The following is a 21390-nucleotide window of genomic DNA, read 5'->3' as shown; positions in this document are numbered from 1 at the left end:
ATATTATGGACAGATGATTCTTTGAGTTTCAATATAAAAATCACAAAAGTTTTCACCAGAGTTAAAAAAAAAAATCAGCTTGCAAGCAGATTTCAAGGTGACCCTGGCAGTCACCCCCGTCCGCGTCTGTGTGTAGGCTGCATTCTGTCAGTGTACCGAGAGCTGTCGCTTTTTTTTTTTAAGGTGGTAGGAAGCGGCCGTTTCCACCCTCTCCTGCTGTTTCATATCAAAGCAACATGTGACCATTCTCAACAGCCTTCCCCCCTTATTGTCGTCATCAACACACCCCACTGCGGTGGGTGTTGTCGGGCTCTCAGCCAATAGCACGGCCGCTGTTGCAGTCTTTGACATGCTGATAGTAAATTTGGGGGGGTGGGGGGGGGGGCATGGAGGTTGAGGTTATCTTTATTATCCTTTTATGATTTAAAATAAAGGACAGATATAGTTTGTTTTTGTTTTGTAAAGTGGACATTGATGGTATTAGCTTAAGTGACGTAACATTTTTGCAGCCTTATTTTTCTGTTTTGGATATAAAGTGCCCAGTAAATATGGGTCTGTTCCAGCAAATCTCTATTTCCATGGCAAACTATTTTGACTCAAACATACAGTGCAGTTTTTGCACAGATTGAGCGTCTTTGTTTGTTCGCCCCAACGGTGAGTGCTTATCTTCCGTGCAGAGTCCACGGGTTTAAGTCCAGTCCGTCACATAGGATTTCAGTGTGCCGTATTAGGCCAAGCAGCACATATGTGTGAAGGAACATGCCATTGACGAGCTCTTACATAAAGCCACTGAGACTGGGGGAGCAGTTACATCCACTTCAGGTTTTTACGTTTTCTAGTTAAACAAACGATGGATACATTAAAGTGGGTCTAGCTTTGCTTACACTCAAATATGGTATCATGTGGTTGTTTTCTGTGTGAAAATGAAAAGTTGCGGCTGTCTTTGAAGGCAATGACAGCCTGATGAAGTGAATTTGGCAACTTGCCTCGGGATTGGGACTGGCTGGGGAAGGGGTCTTACCCACAATGCCTTGTGAGTGATAGCTGAGTTGAGCGGGTCATCAGAGAACAGCTAACTCACACTCCCCCACATCCACTCCGTCCCTCCCCTCTCTCCCCGAAAGACCCTCGCTGCCCACTTTCCGACTTCTCCCAGCTGTCTCAAACCCTTCCAAGCCCCCCACCCATCACTCAAAGCACCGGTGACCTGTTGACCTCTCACACACTGGCTGGCTTGCACACATTTCCTAGCCTGCCATAATCCCATATATTTCATCATATTTGCATGGATACAATGCAAATAAAAGTATCAGTTGTCAGATGTGCAAAATACATTGAAAACAATCACGTTATAACGTACAAACGCCGAAAATAATGCAGTTTCATTTGTGCCATGCAGTCGGGAACGCGCACGGTCAACTGCGGTGCCAGCGGGAGCGCGCACGTCTATCTGGATCCTCCTCCCACCGCTGCTTCCGCGTGCGCCCCTCGGAGCCCTCCTCAGCTGGCCTTTGGCTGCCTTTTAAAGTAAACACGCCCAGTATGTCACTTTTCACTCGCTCGGAGGTCCAGACACGGTGAGGAGCCTTCTTGGTCTCTCTGTCTCTCTCTCTCTTCCCTCCGTCGCTGTCGTCCATAGGACCACACATCCCGTCCTCGGGTCGTCCTCGTCGCCTTTCCTCGACTCTCGCCTCGGCCATGTATCGGTACTTCGGAGAGCTGTTGAGCCGCTCGGCGGGCAGCGCGCTGGCCTCGGGCTGCGTGGACTCCGCTCTTCCGGCGTCCGCTTCCCTACTTCGTGTACGCCGCTATGCCGACGCGGCGAGCGAAAATCAGGCGGACGACCCCAACTTCTTCCGCATGGTGGAGGGCTTCTTCGACCGCGGCGCCGCCATCGTGGAGGACAAGCTGGTGGAGGACCTGCGCACCCGCGAGACCCCCGAGCAGAAGCGGCACCGCGTGCGAGGCATCCTGCGCATCATCAAGCCCTGCAACCACGTCCTCAGTGTGTCTTTCCCCATCAAGCGAGACAACGGCGAGTGGGAGGTGGTGGAGGGATACCGCGCCCAGCACAGCCAGCACCGGACGCCCTGCAAGGGAGGTGAGCGCTGGATCAACTCCCAGTGACAGCTAACGGGTTAGCCTAGCATTCCGTTAGCATTACTTAGCGGTTTTCGTGCTAGTCACCCAGCAACCTCTGTTTTTCTTTTATCCGAACAAATAATGACGTGTCACTGTTGGTAGTCGCACTTTCGACTAAAACTGGCATTTTAATCCTATTTTCGCTCAGCTGCTAAAACTTCTGTAAACTAGTAGCTCACATCTGGTTCTAGTTGAACCACTTGGCTTCTAATTCCACTAAAACTTTCCAATGAATATTTGGACAGCTTTGTTTTACAGGTGTTTCAGGTGTTCCCTCATATTCCTCCAAACTCACACCTTTGTTTGTATTACCTAGCCTCCATAAATTGCCGATAAACAGGTCTTAACTTCAAATACTCCAACCAATGTCATTGAATAGAGTTGAGATGTTGAGTTCAGACACTCAATTGTGGAGATATTCCCCTTTTTTGTGCTAAAGCCATCAAAGTATTGTCTCGCCCTTCTCTCGACGGATCCCTTTGGCATTGAATCAACTCTGAAGTGAGTTGAAGAGCTAAGTTGAAACTGAAAGTAGTGCTTTTCTACCACCATACTCATTTCCAAACTTACAGATCAACTTCTGCTTATTTGTAATACATTGTGTGTCAAAACTCAAATCAATCTGCAGGGCCACAAAATGGCTTCCAAGCCAACTTTGGACATCACTGCGTGCTCTTGTGCCTTTGACACCGTTCTGTGTGATGTCGTGCCTTTGACACTGTTAAGTTCAAGACCTCATCGATGTAGGTGCATGCAGCCTCCTCCCCCGTGCAATGAATTCTGGGTAGTTTGACATGAGAGTGGACGGGATGTGATGTATGGCGAAAGCGCCTGGGAGTGTCTACGCACCTCGGGAGGGAGGGACTTTAGTTGTTTTCCCAAGCATTCCCATTTGGCTGTGGGCGTCGTAGTAAGAAGCCGAATGCCAACATGGTGGCCGTTGTTGCCGTTAACACTCCCGCACCTGCTGGATGCAGGAACTATTCTGGGGCAGCCGTATTTCTTCCTTGCTCAGCTGATTTGTCCCTAAAGGTGGCTTAAGGCGATGATGTCACTGACGGCGATTTGAATCCACTCTGGAGACAGCAAGAACGCGGAGTGGGTTTAATGATTAATGCGGCACAAAGACCCTTTTGCACCCTAGGGTTCAAAGAAATGTTTTTGGCTACGCCCCTTTTTTCAAGGGCGCCTTGGACGCATGCCAGTTCACTGGTTACACCAGACTGCAGTGAACCCGCGCCATCGGTGACCCGTTGCACTCCAAGCATACCCCTTAAAAATATTAATTGCTTATACAATTGACACCAATGACTACTTTCCTATTATCCAAGGCTTTGGTGCCATCTCATGGCATCTTTGGTCATTACATAAAGAGCTCAAAACTTTCCAACTATATTTCAATTTGGCATTAAACTTGTAAAATTTTAAAATTGCGGTAATTTTGCAACAGTATTTACATAAAAGACATGAGTAGTCAAATATCAACTTGTGTAGTACAAAGTACTTGTCTTTCGACGACTCTTTGATTTTTCCGCCACGGTTGCTAGGATAACATCACAGTTGCAGCGGGGGTGAAGTGGAGGCTTGTTGGTTTCCCTGCGGCTTTTTTTTCCCCCCCTTTTATAATTTGATCATAAGCTTTGAGTTGTCCTCCCTGTCTCGTGGTGGCTCAGCTGATTTTTTTTTTTTGAAAGGCATGATCATGCCTTGTTTTGAGTTTTTTTTTTCCTCTCCCTCAAATGAATTTTGTTTGTAAATCATGTGGAAAGTGCTGACGGTAAGGAGGACTGCCGCTCAATTCTTCTGATGTCTGCTCGAGACAACCCCCCACATGTGCTGGATGAGCAGTACGAGTGTTTTACAGCTGCCGTAAAACTGACTGAGCCGTGATTGGCTCTTCTCATTGATGGCGTCTTTTGACCTGTAACTGATGTGGCAAAATGTGCTGCAATAAGCTTTTGAAAATGTTCCTTTTTTATTTATTTTTTTATCTGAGCTATGCAGGGTGAAGCGTTTAGCTGAGACACACTTTTTTGTCATTTCTGCTGGGGCATGTGTGGTGGTTTTGTACTGGTCGCCATAGCAACATGCCATTGTTTTTGGGTGTGTTTTTTTTAGGTATCCGTTACAGCACCGAGGTGTCTGTAGATGAGGTGAAAGCTCTGGCCTCCTTGATGACGTATAAATGTGCCGTTGTGGGTACGTTTCAACAATGTCTTTTTCAATACCGGGTTCTTGAGTTACTTTTTGTGCAAGCACTGTTAGTGAGCCAAGACTAAAGCCAACCAAGCTGTTCTCCTTTGCCAGATGTGCCGTTCGGAGGGGCCAAAGCTGGAGTCAAAATCAACCCCAGGAATTACTCTGTGAGTCATATTTCACCCACATAGCATGTCATTTGGAACCAAAGGACGACTTCAAGAAAAAAAAAGAAAAAAAAGAAGAGTCATATGAGGAAGCGACGCCTCACGAGACACATCCTGCTTTCCCCTCTTGCGTACCTTAACTTGTATTATTGCATCGCTTGATAATGTCAATATTTGCCTTTTGGCTCGGCAGGACAACGAGCTGGAGAAGATCACCAGGAGATTCACCATCGAGCTGGCCAAGAAGGGCTTCATCGGTGAGCGTGAACGTTTTGGAGTTGCTGTCATGTCTCATTTGCCAAGTTCCCCCAAATGAAGCAAAGTTCATAAATAGCAGCCTACAAAACTCAGCTCAGCTCAGACTGCAACCCACCCCTCCCCCCTTCATGATTTTTCTTGCAACCCCGCCCAAAGTTTTTTTTTTTTTTTTTTTTTTTTTTTTTTTCTCTTTAGACCTTGTTCTGGAACATTTTTCCCCATCAGCCGAGGTTTGAACTTTGAAAACTGACGCGTGTGTTTTGAATATTCCATTGAACTTGTTGTCCAGCCTAATTTGAAGTGCCCTAATCGCCGTGTCCCCCCCCCCCCTCCCTCCAGGACCGGGCATTGACGTCCCGGCTCCCGACATGAGCACAGGCGAGAGGGAAATGTCCTGGATCGCCGACACGTACGCCAACACCATCGCGCACACGGTTAGTCTCCAAGCCGCTTCGGGCTCAGGCCTGCTTTCGGCACAACGGCTCTTTTTTTTTTTTTTTTTTTTTTTCCCTTTTTTTTTGGGGAGAGCCAAACAAGAAGCAAAGTGGAAGAAGTGAGTCACTCCGAACCACCAGCTTCCTGTGCCTCTCCCTCCCCGCCAGAGCAAACATTCCTTTTCTCTCTCACGAAAGCAAGCAAGAAGTCTTTCAGAGAGAAAGGCCCGCTTGTTTGTCGATGATGGAAGCATGACTTTTTCTTTTTGTTGCTATGACAGGACATCAACGCCCACGCCTGCGTGACGGGCAAGCCCATCAGCCAGGGCGGCATCCACGGCCGCATCTCAGCCACCGGCCGCGGAGTCTTCCACGGCATCGAGAACTTCATCAATGAGGCCTCTTACATGAGCATGCTGGGACTGACGCCCGGCTTCAAGGACAAGACCTTCATCATCCAGGTGACCGACCTGCATGTCATGATGATGAGGACCGAGGCTTTAGACAGGCGCCGCAATCACCATCCTTTTACTGGTTTTGATGGGAGGAGGAAGCAGGTCTGCCATATCAGGCAGCCAGTCAGAAGATGAAGATGAGAGCCAGCAAGTGCAGCAGCTTGCTGGCGACATCGCGGATCAAAAAGCTTAATCCCTCCCAAAGTGTTTGTGTGGGGATTGCGGCGGGCGCAGATGACTTCTTCCTGGAGGTTTAGCCGGCTAAGAATTAAGCTTGGCCGCTTTCGCTTGTAATCATCATCCTTACCGTTTTTTTTTTTTATTTTTTTTTTAATCATGATTACTAATGATGGAGGCTACAGGTGTCGTGTTACATTGATGTCTAAATGCATGCGTGTTTTTCAGGGCTTTGGCAACGTGGGTCTGCACTCCATGAGGTACCTGCACAGGTACGGCGCCAAGTGCGTGGGCATCGGCGAGATCGACGGCGCCATCTACAACCCGGAAGGCATCGACCCCAAGCAGCTGGAGGACTACAAACTGGTGCGGCCCCGTCCGCTCACCCTTGTCGCCACGACAACCTTCAACATTTTTGTTTCGGTTGCTCCGCCCGACAGCAACACGGCACCATCGTGGGCTTCCCGGGCGCCAAACCCTACGAGGAGAACATTCTGGAAGCAGACTGCCACATCTTGATCCCGGCCGCCGGCGAGAAGCAGCTCAAGCGCCACAATGCCCCCAAGATCAAGGCCAAGGTAGGAGACCAGAGCTTTGGAAAGAGTTTGCTTGTCACTGTGACGTGATAAAGGCTTCTTGTTGTAATAAATGTCATCAACTTTTTCAGATCATCGCCGAGGGCGCCAACGGTCCCACCACCCCTGACGCCGATAAAATTTTCCTGGCTAACAAAGTCATGGTCATCCCTGTAAGTGATAGAAAAAGAAAATCTTCAATGATGTGAAAGAAGACTTTTGACGGTCCCGCCTCCCGCAGGACATGTACCTGAACGCCGGCGGTGTGACAGTGTCCTATTTCGAGTGGCTGAAGAATCTCAACCACGTTAGCTACGGACGTCTGACCTTCAAATACGAGCGGGACTCCAACTACCACCTGCTCAGTAAGGATGCAATTCTCTTTTGTGACTGCGCCCAATAAAATGCTTTGCCTTCTCCAGTGTCGGTGCAGGAGAGCCTGGAGAGGAAATTTGGCAAGCAGGGCGGACCCATCCCCATTGTGCCCACCGCCGACTTCCAGGCCAGAGTTGCTGTGAGTAGATCCCACGTGTCAGAAGCGCACTTTGCTTTCTGCTAGCGCATCACTTTGGTTGCGTACACAAATGGCAGTTTCATTCAATTTGACCGGTTTGGCTTGCAGGGTGCCTCCGAGAAGGACATCGTCCACTCCGGCTTGGCCTACACCATGGAGAGATCCGCCAGGGTAAGCCATGCATGACAGATAGGATTCATTAAACCTGCCAAACTTGACCAAAATGTGCACCTTTTTATGTCATAAGTAAAAATGACATTCATTGAAATTTCAACAATGCTTCATCTCAAAGTCTGATTCAAAAGGGAAAATAATAATCATAATTCCAGATGCATGTTTTTTTCCATTGCCCAGCTATGACGTCATCTTGTGCTTTATGCACGTTTTGTATGTCACTAGTGCTACGGGGGCTCCCTCTAGTGGTATGACACTAAAATTTGATCAGTGCACTTCAGTTGTATTGAACTGAATGCAGAATAATATTTCGGGCCCAGTTTTGAATCTCGCTTGTTTCCATTTGAATGATCCACGGCTCCTGATTTTCAGCAAATCATGCGCACGGCCAGCAAGTACAACCTAGGCCTGGACCTGCGGACGGCCGCCTACGTCAACGCCATCGAGAAGGTGTTCAAGGTGTACAACGAGGCTGGCCTTACTTTTACCTAAACGCACGCGTCCCTTGTCCGTCCGGCCACTTTTCCCCCCCTCTTCCCTCTCCTGTTAAAACAGCTTTGAGAACATATCAGCGTCTTTTGCAGATGTCGTTTACCCGCCTTCACGCGTAAGAAAAAGCAGACATGGCCACAGAACAAACTACTGTATATTGGCGGTCCATTTGTTCACCGTAGTTTATAGGCCGCCTTGCTGTGATAAGCACTGCAGATGCCTTAATGCTGAAAAAAAGGGATTTAATACCACAATAAAAGAAATGCCATTGGCTAAGTTTCACACAGAGTTCTTATTTGAACGGTTCAGTTGGAGGTTTTTGTTTCCCCGGTTAAGTTCTGTAAAGCAGCTTTTCCTCAGGACAAGAAAGATCCTCCCCATTTGCAGTCCTTCCCCTGCTCCTATTTTAACCGTCCATCTCAATTTCAAGGTATTTTGAAGGAAATTGTTGTTGTTTTTTTTCCCCCCTTTTTTGGGGGGGAAAACAATAAAGTAACTTCAAATAATGCTTTTGAGGAGTCTTTGAGTGAATGTGGAAACTATTAAAAGAAATATTTGCTTACTACAATTTAGGTATAAGTTTAAGGATTCACCTCAAAGGATGCAGAATAATATTATTAATGTATGAGTGTATTTTCTTGCAGCTTCAAAAGTATAGAATCACTTTGTTTTCAGACAACCTAAAACATGTTTATTATGTGTAACTTAGGAGCATGGTACGGGTTGGCTTTTTTTTTTTGGGGGCTAGCCCTGCTTTGACACCAACTAAACTCTTCTACCTGTACAAAATGTTACAAAGGGTTGGAGAATTTACAGTACATTTCCATGGGAGCTTAGAAGTTATGGTCTTCAACAGGAAATTTGGATGAAAGTAGAATTGTGTTTACTGTATTGCCAATTATCCTTGAATTGCTCCACATTTGTTTAATTTATGGGATCAAAAAAACAATAACAAAAAGCACTCTATAGTCGAATATTAACTAGTAGGAACAAACAGCAAAAATCTGCCAGTAAACCACCCGTTAGTTGCCTATGGTTGCCACAAGAGGGCGACAAAACATTTGTCTAGCCAAAGCCTAACTTTCAACATAGTTCCTTGAAACCAACTTTTGTGAATAATAACGCTTTCTAAATTTAAGTTCCATATCAACGAACCAACCTTCAGTTTTCTACATTCCAATTTGAGTCACATTTACTCCCACAAATTCCTGTTAAGTTCCATGAAAAGTGTCAAATTCCTGGAATTTTGTGACCATAAGTGAAAGAATGAAAAGTAGTGGTACAGCTTTAAGAAAGTTTTACATTCAAATCTGGGGAAAGAACATCTCGGGCAAAAGCACAAGGTAGGCCTTCTCCCAACACTGTTCCATCAGCATGTGTCTCCTCCGTGGCTTTTCTTAATTTATCTGTTGTAGAACTGCGAGGTGACCCAGGCCAGCCCCCACTTGAGGTTGGTGAGCATGAACTTGAGCGCCTTGGTCCACTGCTCCTCCGAGTTGAATTGAGTCTTGATGGAGTACGAGCCGCCGCTGCCGCCCGTGTCCTCAATCTTGCCCTTCTCCACGTCCATCCTGACGCCACACACACACACACAGATTGCGTAAGTTTGTCTTTATTTTAAGAGACGTCCCACAATTAGCCAAACCAGTTGATATACCACCACTTTAGTGAGTGACAGTTTTGAGTTTATTATATGGCAACTATGATTAACTTACCTGTATGGAAGACAGAAGCCAGTGTCGCCTTTTTCCACCTCGTCTTTAAACTGTTGCACGCAATCCAGGAAGGCCACCATAGCGTGGTCAAACTTATTGTCCCAGAAAAACCTCAGGCCCCCCGAACAGTACAACGGAAGTTCCTGGGGAGACAAAACGATTAAGAGCGCGAACCGGGAGGAACATTTTACATTGTCGATTACCTTTGATTTGTCTGCGAGGGATTCTAAGTAGGAATGATTTCCATAGGGCACCAGGCGATACCTGAGTAGAGAGAAAACAGATGGCGAAAATGTCATTCCAAATGTGCCAATTAATTTGCTGTCAATAAGAAATAATAGTAATGGCTACTTTTTGGAATTTGCATTATTCTAAACCCCCGTGTTAGTCGAGCCTGACCTCTGAAAGCGCAGCTCCATCTTGTTGGCCAGCGCGTGCAGCAGCAGCACCGTCTGCCCCCAGGCCGCGTTGATCTCGTTCCACTCCACCGGCACGCTGGGAAGTCGACCCAGACGAAAGTTGTTGATAGTGCCGAACTGGCCGCTGTGCCTGGACGGGACGGAGCCATTCAAACGTTAGCATGTGACGCGAACGCGACATCTCATACGACGGACCCACCAGATGTGAAAGGTGGCGTTGAAGACGTTGGTCTTCTTGAGCCGATCCAGTTGGATCTGGCAGTAACGCATCTGGTTGTCGACGCTCTTCAGCTCGTCGTCCAGCTCCAGCTGTTGACGTTTGAACTCGCTGTACTCCTTCTGGTACCTGACACACAAAGTACATCTTAACTTGAGAAACATCTCTGAGGACAAATGCTGATCAGAATGGCTACTGACTGCAGCTCCTCCGTCTCCAACTGCTGGGCCTGCCCCCGGCTCTGCGTCAGCTCCTGGGCCACGGCTGCGCGCTGCTCCTCCACGGCCTCCAGCTGCTGCACGAGCGCCGCTTCTTCCTCCTTCAGATGCTCGAGCTCGCCCAGCAGCGTCTCCTCATCCTCTACTGGCAGCTGCGACAGGAGCTCCAGGCACTGCCTGAAGTCCAGAAGGTGTTCAATTTTGGCGAGGAAGCTTGTTGGCCTCTGGTCATCGGCGCCACTCACTTGTAATTCTGACATTCATTCTCTGTGATGTTGAGCTGCGTGTCCAGGTGGTCCAAAAGCGTGTCTGTGCATTCTTCGCAAAGCGGGTGGTCCACATCCGTCTGACCGGACATGATGTCAAACAGGTCGCTCGTCACCTGCCGCCACAAATACCGTCATGAAAATCAGCACACGTCGTCTTTTCATTTAGTTGTTTTGCAGGGGCGTCACTTTGAGTCTGCGGCTTAGGTTTTCCATGGTGCCTCCATCTGAAGTGTCTCCGATCAGCGTGAAGCTGTTGGCGCTCTCTGTCGACATCATCCTGCTGACAAGGCAAAATAGTAAGTCTATATCTAAATATACATGAACTACATACTTATTGAACACAAACGATATCACATTTAAAACTGTTAAACTAAAACGCTCACCGTGCTGGGGGGATGTATTTCCTTGACACGCCATCTTGCTTATTTTCTGCAAAGGTCTCCTGAAATGCATTTGAATTAATTGTAAATATTACGGGAGAGTACAGTTAAAGGTGCATTTACCTCTGTTGTGTCTCCGTCACCACATTCTGCGTGTTTGCTTGGGGTTACAGTCACCAGTGGAGCTAAAATGTGTCATGCAGAAGCATCACATTATTTGTTCTTGTAACTTAAAAGCATGGGAACCTTTGCTTTGCATATTTGTGTTTAACAATAAATACCAATCAGTTCGTGGATGGTGACCCGGTCCAGTACATTGAAGGACGTGTCCAGCTTGAGAGGTTGGCAGCACCGCTGACAAACAAAGCTAACCTGCATCGTCGTGCTCGATGTCTTGGAGCCCTCCATCACTCACTACAAGTACAAAAAAGAAAATAAAAATAAGCTTGTAATCAGTGTCATAATGGGGAGTTTTCTGCATTGGATCGTTGCTGAATTATTCCCAAACCCGTGCTAAAGTTAACTTGTGGCTAATGGCTATATGCTAGTTAAGTCAATAAAGATGTGCGGTTACCTTGAATCTATTTAAATTCACTCCTTGGGTGGAGACACCGCATAATAATTTTGACGATCACACTGTTGGAATAACAAATAAATAAAGAACCAATTTGTGTGACGGTCGCGCTTCCACTTCCGTGTTGATGTTTACGTTTTCTTCTTCGTTTCGTAAAAATGCTGACAAAAGTAAGTGCGTCCACTATTGGTGGAAGGATAAAGATTCAAGAGGAATAGCGAAATAAAGGTGAGTTAAAATGAAGTGCATATGGACTTTTTAGAATCATTTATTTGAAGTAGGATTGAAGGAAGTGAGGTTGTACGAAAGGAAGGGAGTACAAAGAGCTAACAACATAACACTCATCACTAACAGAAGTAGTTGAAAACGGAGTGTTTGGTTTGTATTGCAATGAAGTCATTATAAAACATTCATTTGACAACATTCTGATGGGAAACCACGGCGTTCACCAATTAAAGCAAACGTCGGTTCTTTGTAAGGAAAAAAATGCGGTAATAGTGAGATGGCAATGACGACATTAGCAGCAATCGAGTAGTGTTTACATTTTACTTGTAAGTGAACGGTTTAGTCTACTATATAAAATAATTATACGAATTACCCACAACCATAATATTTTTTTATATCTACTATTGCTTGCTTTAGCGATTCAATGCTGCTGTTCCACCCTCCCACCAGTAGACGGGAGGCGCGAGCCCAAACAGAAAGCCGCCGTTCAACAAATAACCGAAGTAGTTCGCGGGAAAACCCAAGTCCGTGGAACCGGAAAAGTGGGGAAAAAGCAGGTATAATGCTCACAAAATGTCTGTTAAATATAAAAAGGCGACATATTCTATAATTCCTTATTGCCTTTTACTGTCATGGTGATGTAATTCTTAATATTTTGTATCGTTAAAGTTGTCAAGCTATCGCCACACGCTTATTTAATCACCTGTGACGACTGACATGTCGTGTCAAATGTGTCCTTGTTTATTGAAATGCTGCTGACACCTTGTAGAAATGTAGTTAATGTTTGTTTTGTTACGTCTAGATTTAAAAGAATAAAACAAGAAGAAGAGAAAAACGACTACATGGCACCACCCAAAGACAGCGAAGTCAAAAGAGGCATAGCTGTTCTGTGGGAGACTCTGCAGTGCCCCATATGGTAATTTATATTCCATCAAACGGCATTTGTAATAAAAAAAAAAAAAAAACTAAGTATTCTAACGGTTATATCCTTCATATATAGTTTGGATTTGTTGACTCAACCTGTTACCACCAAGTGCGACCATCAGTTTTGCAAGTAAGAATAATTTCACATCATTTCCACAACAATAAAGTTGGTTTTGTAGTACTAACTGTTAATGAACTTAACCCAATCATACATCTTTTCATCCTTACCATCATTCAATGCCTAAATTCAAAATTCAATGAGCTCATATATTAGAGCAACTGATTTTTCTTGACCGCTGTAGGTTTTGTATGCTGAAGCTATTGGATAACACCAAGCAAAGCCGAGCCAACTGCCCAGTGTGTAAAGAAAAGATAACCAAAAGGTTGGCCATATTCACAATGACATTTTAGATGAACTAGTCTCCTTTGCACAAAATTATTATTCACATAAAGGTCTGTGATTAGTTCTGAATCTTTTTAATACAGAGACATGGCTTCTAAAAGTGTCTCAAAATGTTCCTTTTTCTTTCACACAGAAGCTTGCAGGAGAGTCCGGGTTTTCAGAGACTCGTGACAGGACTGCAAGACATAATCAAGGCCTATGAACACGACACCGGAACAAACTGTAAGTACTGTACCTTCCTTATTTTAGGTGAGTCAATTCAAACGGAGAGCCCTGAATAACTTTCACTTTCTCCATTCAGACTTCACTGGACTGGCCCAGGAAGGAAGGCGATCGACGTGAGTGTGATTGCAAGTCTTGAAAGTGATTTGAATTGTCACTTGTCGCCTGACTGCTGTTTCATTCCAAGCAGGGTCAATGATGACAAACACGATGATGAGACACCCAACAATGTGGAGAGTGTCGTAAAGCCTCTTCCGAGTTCTCATTCATCAAGTATCGCAGGTAAAAGGCTTGGTGGTAGGACATGTTTACATACACTATGATAGACCAAAAGGCTTGAAATGTATGGGTCCTCTCATTCAGGAAGTGTTTTTTTGTCTTCAGCGCTCAATGGATTTGCAAGAGTGATGGGATTCGGGGATTCCACTCCTTTGCTGACAGAAGATCAATTTCTAGGCCACTCTGTTCATATGTCACAATCAATCGACTCGATTCCTGGAACAACAGTTCAAGCATCAGGACTCGCCACGGGCGAGAAAAGACAAAAAGACCAAGTTGTTTTGGAAAATCAACCTCTCACGCAGTCCTTTGCAAAAGAACAAATAGAGGAGGAGGCTCAGATCTTTGAGAGGAGGAAGAGGAAAAGTAAGAAGAGGGTTGCTGAGTGGCTCCTGAAGGTTCCTGCCGAGAAGAGCCTTGAGTTGGAGGAACCCGCAGAGGTTGCCCACCTTTCTGACGATTCCGACAGTGCCCCATCTGACAAGAAGGAGCACATTGGCAAAACGGTTGAGGAACAAGTCTTTGGGGTCACCTACAGACGAAAGCAAAGAGATAAACGTAGCGCTGATAGCAAACTATTATCGCACACAAAAAGGCTATCCAAGAAGAAAAACATAACTAGCCTTGAAGAGAAACTTGTAGATCTGGAAGACCCTGCAATGATGGCTGTCTCAGAAGAACCAGGAAATTGTGAGAGTCACAAGAAGAATCTGGACAACCCTCCAGAAGATGCTGAGATGACAAGCTTTGACACCTTCCAGCCTGAACGCACGCCAACGAGGTTGCGTACCTCTTTGCAGCAGGTCGACTCCGATTTGCAGGCCAAAGCGGAGACGGAAAATTATGCTCCGAAAAAAGACAAGCGGCGAGCCCCTCCGGAGAGAGGCAAGTCCACCCGAGCTGTCAAACCTCTCGTCCTTGTCGGAGTTCACGAGGTAGATGACGTCACTAAGGGTTCTCTTCCGACGGAGGCGGTTCAGGTTCATATCGAGAACTACCCGAGCAGCGAGGACCAGGGAGCGGCAGTCACGACGGGCACCAGGAGATCCAAGAGACTTCGCAAGTCTTCCCAGAACGTCCGGCAGCCATCTACCAAAAAAGCTGCAACTCGCCAGCGGGCGAAAACGCTCGGAGAGGACGTTAAAGACGGCGCAACATCGGATCCTCGGGATGGAAATGCTTGCAAGGGTAACGGTTGCGTATATGCCAAAGACATCTGTGGCATTGAAAACATGGAGATCTCCCATCTGGAGAGTCATGTTGAGGGTCCACCCACTGAAAACCAAGTGGGTTCGGATAGTGACCCTGCTGAGGTTCCAGGTTCTGCAAGTCTATTTGGGACGGCTCCGGAAGATCCGGCTCCACCTTTGATTCCGAGCGCCAAGGTGGAAAAGGAGGACTGCGACGACAGCGAGGTGGACACTGCCCAACTCCTAAGAACCTTCAAGGCCACCAAAAGGAGGTCGTTCCCCCTCGGCCCATCGAGTGGGAAGAAGAGTCGGAGCGAGGATGAAGAACCCGCGCACAGCCCGGTGAAGCGCAACCTTACGAGATCAAGAACCCAGCGTGCCAAACAGCAGACGACACCGAGAACGGACATCACTGGCACGCCATCTTGTAGCAATTTAATCTCCCCAACCGATTCGCCTGCTAAGAAAATGGATGTCGAAGGGGTGGCCGCTCCCGTTCCTCTCGGGAGTAGCGTCAGCAGTGCCCTCAGTCAGCAAAAAGTGGCATCGCGTGAAACGGAAAGCCCTCTGCCGTCCTTCATACCTCAAGTGGTGGATTCTGGACTCCATTTTCATAAGCGCCAGGACTTTCCAGAGAGTTTGTTTGAATCCGTCCCAAAGGAGGACCCCGGGAACCTGGCTGAGGACCCCGCCGCCATCGGAAAAGGTTCAGCAAGGACATCCCAGCATCTCTTAAATGCCGACTGCTCCTTGACTCCGGACGGCCTCTTAGACCAGCCGGGTGACCCGAGTCACGGAACCCAGACGAGCGTCCAGTCGTCCGTCCGGAGCAACCCCATCCGCAACACGCGGAGGAGGGCCCAAAGGCTGCGGCACTCATCGGAGTCACCGAGCAGCTGCGATGAGGAGGTGCCCACTTTGACGCAAATATTACAAGAGGCCACCCGCCACCCTCAGGACGACGCTGATCAGGACGCCACTCAAGCTAACCTGCGTGAGGCTGATGACATGGCAGTGCGCTGCCAGAGTCCAGACTGCGTTACCGCCAGCCAAGCCTCCGTTGACTTGTTTGACTCTCCAAATAAGTGTAAGATGCAGTGTTTCGTGTGCAGTCAGTGTTTCAATCAGTTAAATTTTAGAGAGAAGCTCACAAACCATTAATAATTCCTTAATCTGTCTATATTTTTTTGATAAATCAAAAAAAATCTCTAATACACAAACATATAATTTTCCCCATATTGGTGAATGTGATTTTCATTTTTATGACCTCTTTGTAGCCGACCTGCCAGAAAACGATGCAAGTGTGCCTGCCGAGTTGTCGCAGTTTGGAAGCGAGGTTCTTGTCACACAGGTACAAATATTTATATTTCCTATTTTAACGTATTAACAGTGTCAGTCAACTTTCTCTGTGTGCATTATCATAATATCCAGCAGGGGGCAGCATACTCCTTGTCTTTAATCCAAATGTCATTTCCAGAATGACTGATGACTTTGCTTTGGAAAAAAAAAAAAAAAATCCCTCTCAGCAAGTTTTAAATTGCATTTCATTTACATGGGCCGCAGAGGAGATGATGCTTGTTCTCCTCATCCATCATCCTGCATTCGCCCTTTTATCTGTTCACTGTCACGCCTCACTACATTTTTCCTTCATATCTCACCATATTGCCTAAAACACATTTTTACTTATCTATCCCTCCACTCTACTGACAAAGTAATGCATGAGCAACAACAACAACAAAAAACACCCGGGAAACTTTCTGACATTTGTCACACGCTTCTGCCCTCGCCGATTGACACTCAAAATTGCGCACGAGTGAACTAAAGGTTGCATTCCGAGCTTTTCTTTCTTCACCACTAACTCTGATTCAATCTATTTTAAAGTCTCATTTTCCTCCCTTTGGTCAGCAAAAGGTGGAGATGAAGAACGAGCTGGTGAGGCTGGAGAAATTGATGGCGCTGGTGACCGAGGTGCTCCAGGAGAAGGAGGCCAGTTCGCCTGCGTGTAAGTTGATCACACCGCTTCACATATTGGACTTTAAATCTTCAGTAATAGACTTGTTCTTCTTCGATCATATTTTATCGATTTATTTATTTTTGTGTTTTTCGTTAGGCTCAGACGTGCAGAAATTGAGTCCAGCAAGCGGTGATCCAGACAAGTTAGTCAGGCGAGCCCTTTCAGGACATGAAACACGTGTCCAGCTTGCCTTGAACAAAATATTTTTTAATATTGCATTCAAACCATGTTGTGCTTTGTTGAGCAGCAGACTCCAAGTGTCCCGCGAGTCGGTTATTATTCTCTACAATAGCGTCATTATTCTTATGCATTATTATTTTGCAGGAAAGACCTCGCAGAAGGTGCAGAGGAGCCCATAAGAGAACAGCTGCCCCAGGCCCCCGTCCAGATGTGTAAGGAAGTTGCTCCATCTCCCGGTGCTCATTATTATGACTGACTGGGTTTTTCCATTCTCCTGCTTAGCGCCGCCACCTTCGCCTCGCGCAGGACCGGCTGGGGAAAGCGTGGCCGATTCGATTCCACCCTCCAGCAACAAGGAGAACAAGACTCCCGAGAGAAACGGCAACAGAGCTAAAATGGTGCTGGTGCCGTCTGGATTGGAGCCCGCCGAGCAGGTGCGTGTTCATCGGTCGAGACGGCAATTATCCAGCTTAATGGCCAAAGTGGTTGCTGAGGGACGGGCAGCGTGCGCCTGTCATGCCTGTCTGTTTTTTGCAGGTGGCGATGCGGAGGTTTGCCAGGAAGGTGGGCGCTCGTGTGGTTTCCCAGGTGACCGCGGAAGTGACGCACGTCGTCATGTGCACAGGTAGGCCCGGACACGTCAGGGCAACAATGCAACCATTTTTTCAAACGTCTTAAACCCTTGGTGCCTTATAGCTTCAGTTTGGAATTTCACCAATTAACTTTTTGTGAGTAGTCTGGAATTTAGTATATGGTACCCGCAAACCGCGCTTGGTATTTGGCTGGTCCTTTGGATTCATTTAATAACTTGCTTTACCAGAGCAATTCAAGCAAGCTTTGGACTTTTGGGGGGTGAAAGAACATTTTTATTCTGCAACAGCACTTTGCTGTTTTGTGCGGCTCCTTAACACGAGTTTCTCAGAGATAAGCCCCCGACCTCATTCTCTTGCTCGTTGTTAATTACCCTTCCTGATAGATTATTTTTAATTCTCTGTTTCCAAAGGGGCACTTTTCAACGAGGCCTTTTAACAGGCGGTCGTTTCCTCGGCAACCAAGTAACGGGGAGCGCTTGCCCTTCCGATCCGTGCTGGTTTTAAGCTTTGGGAGGAAGGGAAGACCTGCCAAAGACATAAATGTTGTTCATTGATGAGTAATAACAATGCCGGATCTGTTCTTGATGTTCACTGTCACGCTTGACGAATCTTTTTCCTTTGAGCGCCATAGCAAATCCAAATGCATAACAATCAATAATACAACAAGTGTTATGTAATAAGGTATTGTAAATACTCTCATAAAATCAATTTGTCTCCCTGCATTTCCGTCCACCAGATGATCAACTAGTATGCGAGCGTACTCTCAAGTACTTCCTAGGCATTGCAGGCAGGAAGTGGGTGGTGAGCTTCCAGTGTAAGTAATGGCTTTATAATATTTTTTTTTATGCCTCTCTTGCTGTTTGTTGTGATTCATATGGCGACGTCACGCACGCCTCTCTGACAAATTTAACCCGACGATAGCAAGGCACACCAAAACAAGTGAACTTCTCATTTGCTCCTCGCAGGGATTGCCGAATGCCTCAAGCAAAAGAAACTCTTGGACGAGGTACGCCTGGCCCCCATTTCCGTGTCGAGTCAAGGCCGCCCGACGAGGCTTTCCAAGCCGTTTCCCGCGATACTCCTCATGCATTATTTGTCAGCCATTTGCTTTCGCATTCCGGGCATCCGGTGTAATAACCCGGCTGCCCTCATTATAAAACCAAATAAGTGTTTTTCCAACTTGGAATGTTTTCACCCACACATTCTCATTGTTTTTCCCCCTCAACACAGAGTTTATTTGAAGTCCGAGGCGACGTGGTGAACGGTGCCGATCACCTCGGCCCTAACAGAGCTCGCACCACCGACGACGACAATGTGAGCGCGCAACTTTTTGTGGTAACCATTTTGGCCTCTGCCTCAGTGCCTTTCATACGGAATCGTCCAGAGTTCCCGTCAAGCATTTGTTGGAGTGAACGTGCTCCGCAGATCACCTGGCACTCCAATATGTCCCGAAGGACATTAGTGTTGTCTAAATTAAAAATCTTCACCAGTGAGACTTTTCATCACACAAAGCACCTCTGGCTGGTGATCATTATAAATGCAGCTAAGCGAGAGAAGAAGGAAGGGAAAAAAAAAAGTGATTTTTCTCCACACACTTTTCCGCACCATACATATGCATCCAACGTCACGCCGTATGACTTATGTGGCCGCCACGGCTCAAGGAAACCCTTTCGCATTTGACTATTTCCAGCCAAGCGAGCTGACCCTGAACGAAACAAAGTGCTTGCCATTGTCGTTTTTCATTTTGCATGCCAAAGGCAGCCATGTTGGAGCTTAGTTTGTCATCAAGCAAGGTTTAATGCGCTGGCTTTTTTTTTTTTTTTCCGTCTCTGCAGCTTCTCATGAAGGGCTATGAAATCTGCCTTCAAGGACCTTTTACAAACATGACAACAGGTAAACACAGACACAGTATGCAAAAACACATCTCAAGATCTCAAAAGGTTTGAGAAGCTCTGCTTCAAACAACAAAACATTAGCGCCATGCTGCTTTTGTTGTGCTGTTCGCAAAATCATAATTGACTCACCTTGACTTAAAATTTTAATATGATTTTGTCCATGCTGGTTTTTTTTTTAACTGTAAAATGAGCAATTTCACACACTTTTTAGCTTGTAACAACAATTGAATACCGAGACAACTTGTTATTGGCTGTTGCTCACGTAAATGCTAATACACGCCGCTGCTACCCTGAAATGCCAAAGGCGAAAATAACGGAATGAGGACCGGTGCCTCGTTGGCACACAGCACATCACGGTGGCCCATCTCGTAGCCTCAGACACAATTACGGCGCAGCTTTGGTTGCCTGCAATTTGCATTTCAATGTTTGAATGTTTTGTGTTTGTTCGTCTCCCAGCGCAAATGGAGTGGATGGTGCAGCTGTGTGGCGCCACGGTGGTCAAAGACCTCCACAGTAAACGGGTGAGAACTGCCCTCGCCCAAAAAATTACCGCTGACAACATGGATTTGGTGTTTACTCTTTTTGTGACCCTTTTCTAATGTGTCAGAAAATCCCACATGGTGAAATAAATGACACCACCCCCGCATTGCCTTTCTCCTGTTTCACTTTTTACAAGTTTTTCTTGTTTCTTCAAACAAAGTACAAGCTTAGCCTGCACGTTGTTTCGTGTCAGGAAAGCATTTGCCCACGGCCAACGCTGTAATTATGAGTTCTATTCACGAGCTTGCGTCGCAGTCGAGCCTTTAGCGTGCCGATGTTGAAGAATTGAAAGTGCATTAAAGCTGCGTTGATGATTTGTTTCAACTCTCGTTTTGCTCCCACAGAAGTCCAACCAGCTGGTCATCGTTCAGCCTGGATCAGAGCCATGTTCATACAGCGGTAAGTTTCATACCGCAAAATCATTTTGGAGGGTATCTAGTTCTCCTCCTGCGTTGATGTAACATATTCGAAGGTTCAACTTTACAGCCGCCGCAATTGTGTTCGTTTTCCGTCGTTGCGACCCCAAAAAAAACTCTCCACAAGTCTCACACTCAATCAGTGTTCCCGGTTAGTGTGAAACTCACCGAGTCTGACAGACGAGGTGGCAGACGTTCTTTCAAGACGGTTTCACCGGGCAGAGCGGGTGCGAAAGAACTCGGGCAGAGAGGAAATGGCCCAGAGCAAATGTCAGACTGAGAAGGGGTGGCGTGGCAGGGACTAACAAATAATCCAGTCCAATCCAGTAGATACAAAAAAAACAACAACCAAAAACTGGCGATTATTTACAAAGTAGATGGTGGCAAACGGAGCAGCGCTAGCTGTATGATGGTGATTGTGTTCTATTGACGCCAAATTGTTATTCACCGACAGGTCTCGCAAAACAGGCCACAGTTGTGACTCGCGCTTGGTTGCTGGACACGGTGGCCACCTACACTTTCCAAGGTTACGACAACTACCTAATGTGAGTCGAGGACGCGTTTTACCACATTTTTAGATTTAAATGCTGTGTAAAAAAAAATGTTCAGAAAGCAAACGAGCAAAGATATGTAAAGTGAAACTAGAATAATAAATAGTTCATCAAAAATCAAATGGTCTGGGTTTTTTCAGTTAGGAACGAAGAGCTGGGGGGAAAAAAAAGCGGCTTTCTTAGGAACACAATTGCTCTTCTTTTGCATCATGACAGAATCAACCGCTTCATACGTAGCAGGTACGCGTGTTTGTTCGGTCGCAGTATAGCAACGGCGCAATTAGCCTTGTTTTGAACAACAGCTGGCTGCAAAGAGCACGCAAAAATAAAAGGGGAATGTCAGCACGTCTCTTCGGAGGCCTTTTTAAATGCCAGATGCGCTGGTGCCAGGATGCTGCTTTCTTCCAGTCAGCTGTTTTTTGTTTGTATTTTTTTTTTTTTTTTACATCCCCCCTTCCCCCCTTATTCAATAGCATCACTTTCAATGGCCTGTCGAGTTCAAGCACTGAATGGGAATAGTTGTTCTCCTTTATTTGGACGGAAGCAATGTCAGGCCCGTCTCGTTTGAGCGAGTCCAATCAC

The 21390-nt window shown here is 46.4% G+C and overlaps 3 protein-coding genes across 10 annotated transcripts; 2 read left to right on the top strand and 1 right to left on the bottom strand.

The window, feature by feature from the left end:
- The first annotated feature begins 1477 nt into the window (after positions 1-1477).
- Positions 1478-8090, top strand: LOC147039228 (glutamate dehydrogenase, mitochondrial). The gene is made up of 13 exons (XM_085903915.1): positions 1478-2101; positions 4261-4341; positions 4450-4505; positions 4699-4762; positions 5103-5197; positions 5479-5658; positions 6058-6195; positions 6270-6407; positions 6497-6577; positions 6646-6769; positions 6827-6918; positions 7027-7089; positions 7465-8090. The coding sequence occupies exons 1-13, from the start codon at positions 1699-1701 to the stop codon at positions 7582-7584; spliced, it is 1635 nt and encodes a 544-aa protein (XP_085760041.1). The 5' UTR covers positions 1478-1698; the 3' UTR covers positions 7585-8090.
- Positions 8091-8247: 157 nt separating this feature from the next.
- Positions 8248-11560, bottom strand: becn1 (beclin 1, autophagy related). Of its 2 annotated transcripts, none has more exons than XM_085903916.1 (12): positions 11377-11560; positions 11084-11216; positions 10926-10987; positions 10806-10864; positions 10609-10702; positions 10399-10535; positions 10136-10330; positions 9918-10064; positions 9699-9848; positions 9503-9563; positions 9300-9442; positions 8248-9155 (listed from the first exon to the last, which is right to left on the bottom strand). In XM_085903916.1, exons 2-12 carry the CDS (start codon positions 11208-11210, stop codon positions 8987-8989), a joined length of 1344 nt encoding a protein of 447 aa, XP_085760042.1. In that variant the 5' UTR covers positions 11211-11216; positions 11377-11560; the 3' UTR covers positions 8248-8986. The 2 variants fall into 2 exon arrangements, with proteins under 2 accessions (XP_085760042.1, XP_085760043.1); XM_085903917.1 differs by having other exon boundaries at positions 10609-10699; positions 11377-11559.
- On the top strand, positions 11510-21172 carry LOC147039226 (uncharacterized). 7 transcript variants are annotated; one of them, XM_085903910.1, is made up of 22 exons: positions 11510-11604; positions 12019-12158; positions 12404-12517; positions 12602-12655; positions 12828-12908; positions 13062-13150; positions 13230-13266; positions 13341-13447; positions 13535-15706; positions 15897-15970; positions 16525-16621; positions 16730-16775; positions 16958-17025; positions 17096-17247; positions 17351-17438; positions 18143-18220; positions 18372-18412; positions 18637-18720; positions 19242-19299; positions 19758-19822; positions 20186-20240; positions 20712-21172. In XM_085903910.1, the coding sequence occupies exons 3-22, from the start codon at positions 12444-12446 to the stop codon at positions 20804-20806; spliced, it is 3615 nt and encodes a 1204-aa protein (XP_085760036.1). In that variant the 5' UTR covers positions 11510-11604; positions 12019-12158; positions 12404-12443; the 3' UTR covers positions 20807-21172. The 7 variants fall into 7 exon arrangements, with proteins under 7 accessions (XP_085760036.1, XP_085760033.1, XP_085760039.1 ...); XM_085903907.1 differs by having other exon boundaries at positions 16730-16784; positions 20712-21171; XM_085903913.1 differs by having other exon boundaries at positions 13341-13432; positions 20712-21170.
- Positions 21173-21390: the final 218 nt, after the last annotated feature.

This window comes from Syngnathus leptorhynchus, chromosome 22 (assembly GCF_054491065.1).
Source record: "Syngnathus leptorhynchus isolate UIUO chromosome 22, UIUO_Slep, whole genome shotgun sequence".
NCBI classification, from domain to species: Eukaryota; Metazoa; Chordata; class Actinopteri; order Syngnathiformes; family Syngnathidae; genus Syngnathus; species Syngnathus leptorhynchus.
This window is presented reverse-complemented; position numbering and strand designations above follow the sequence as displayed.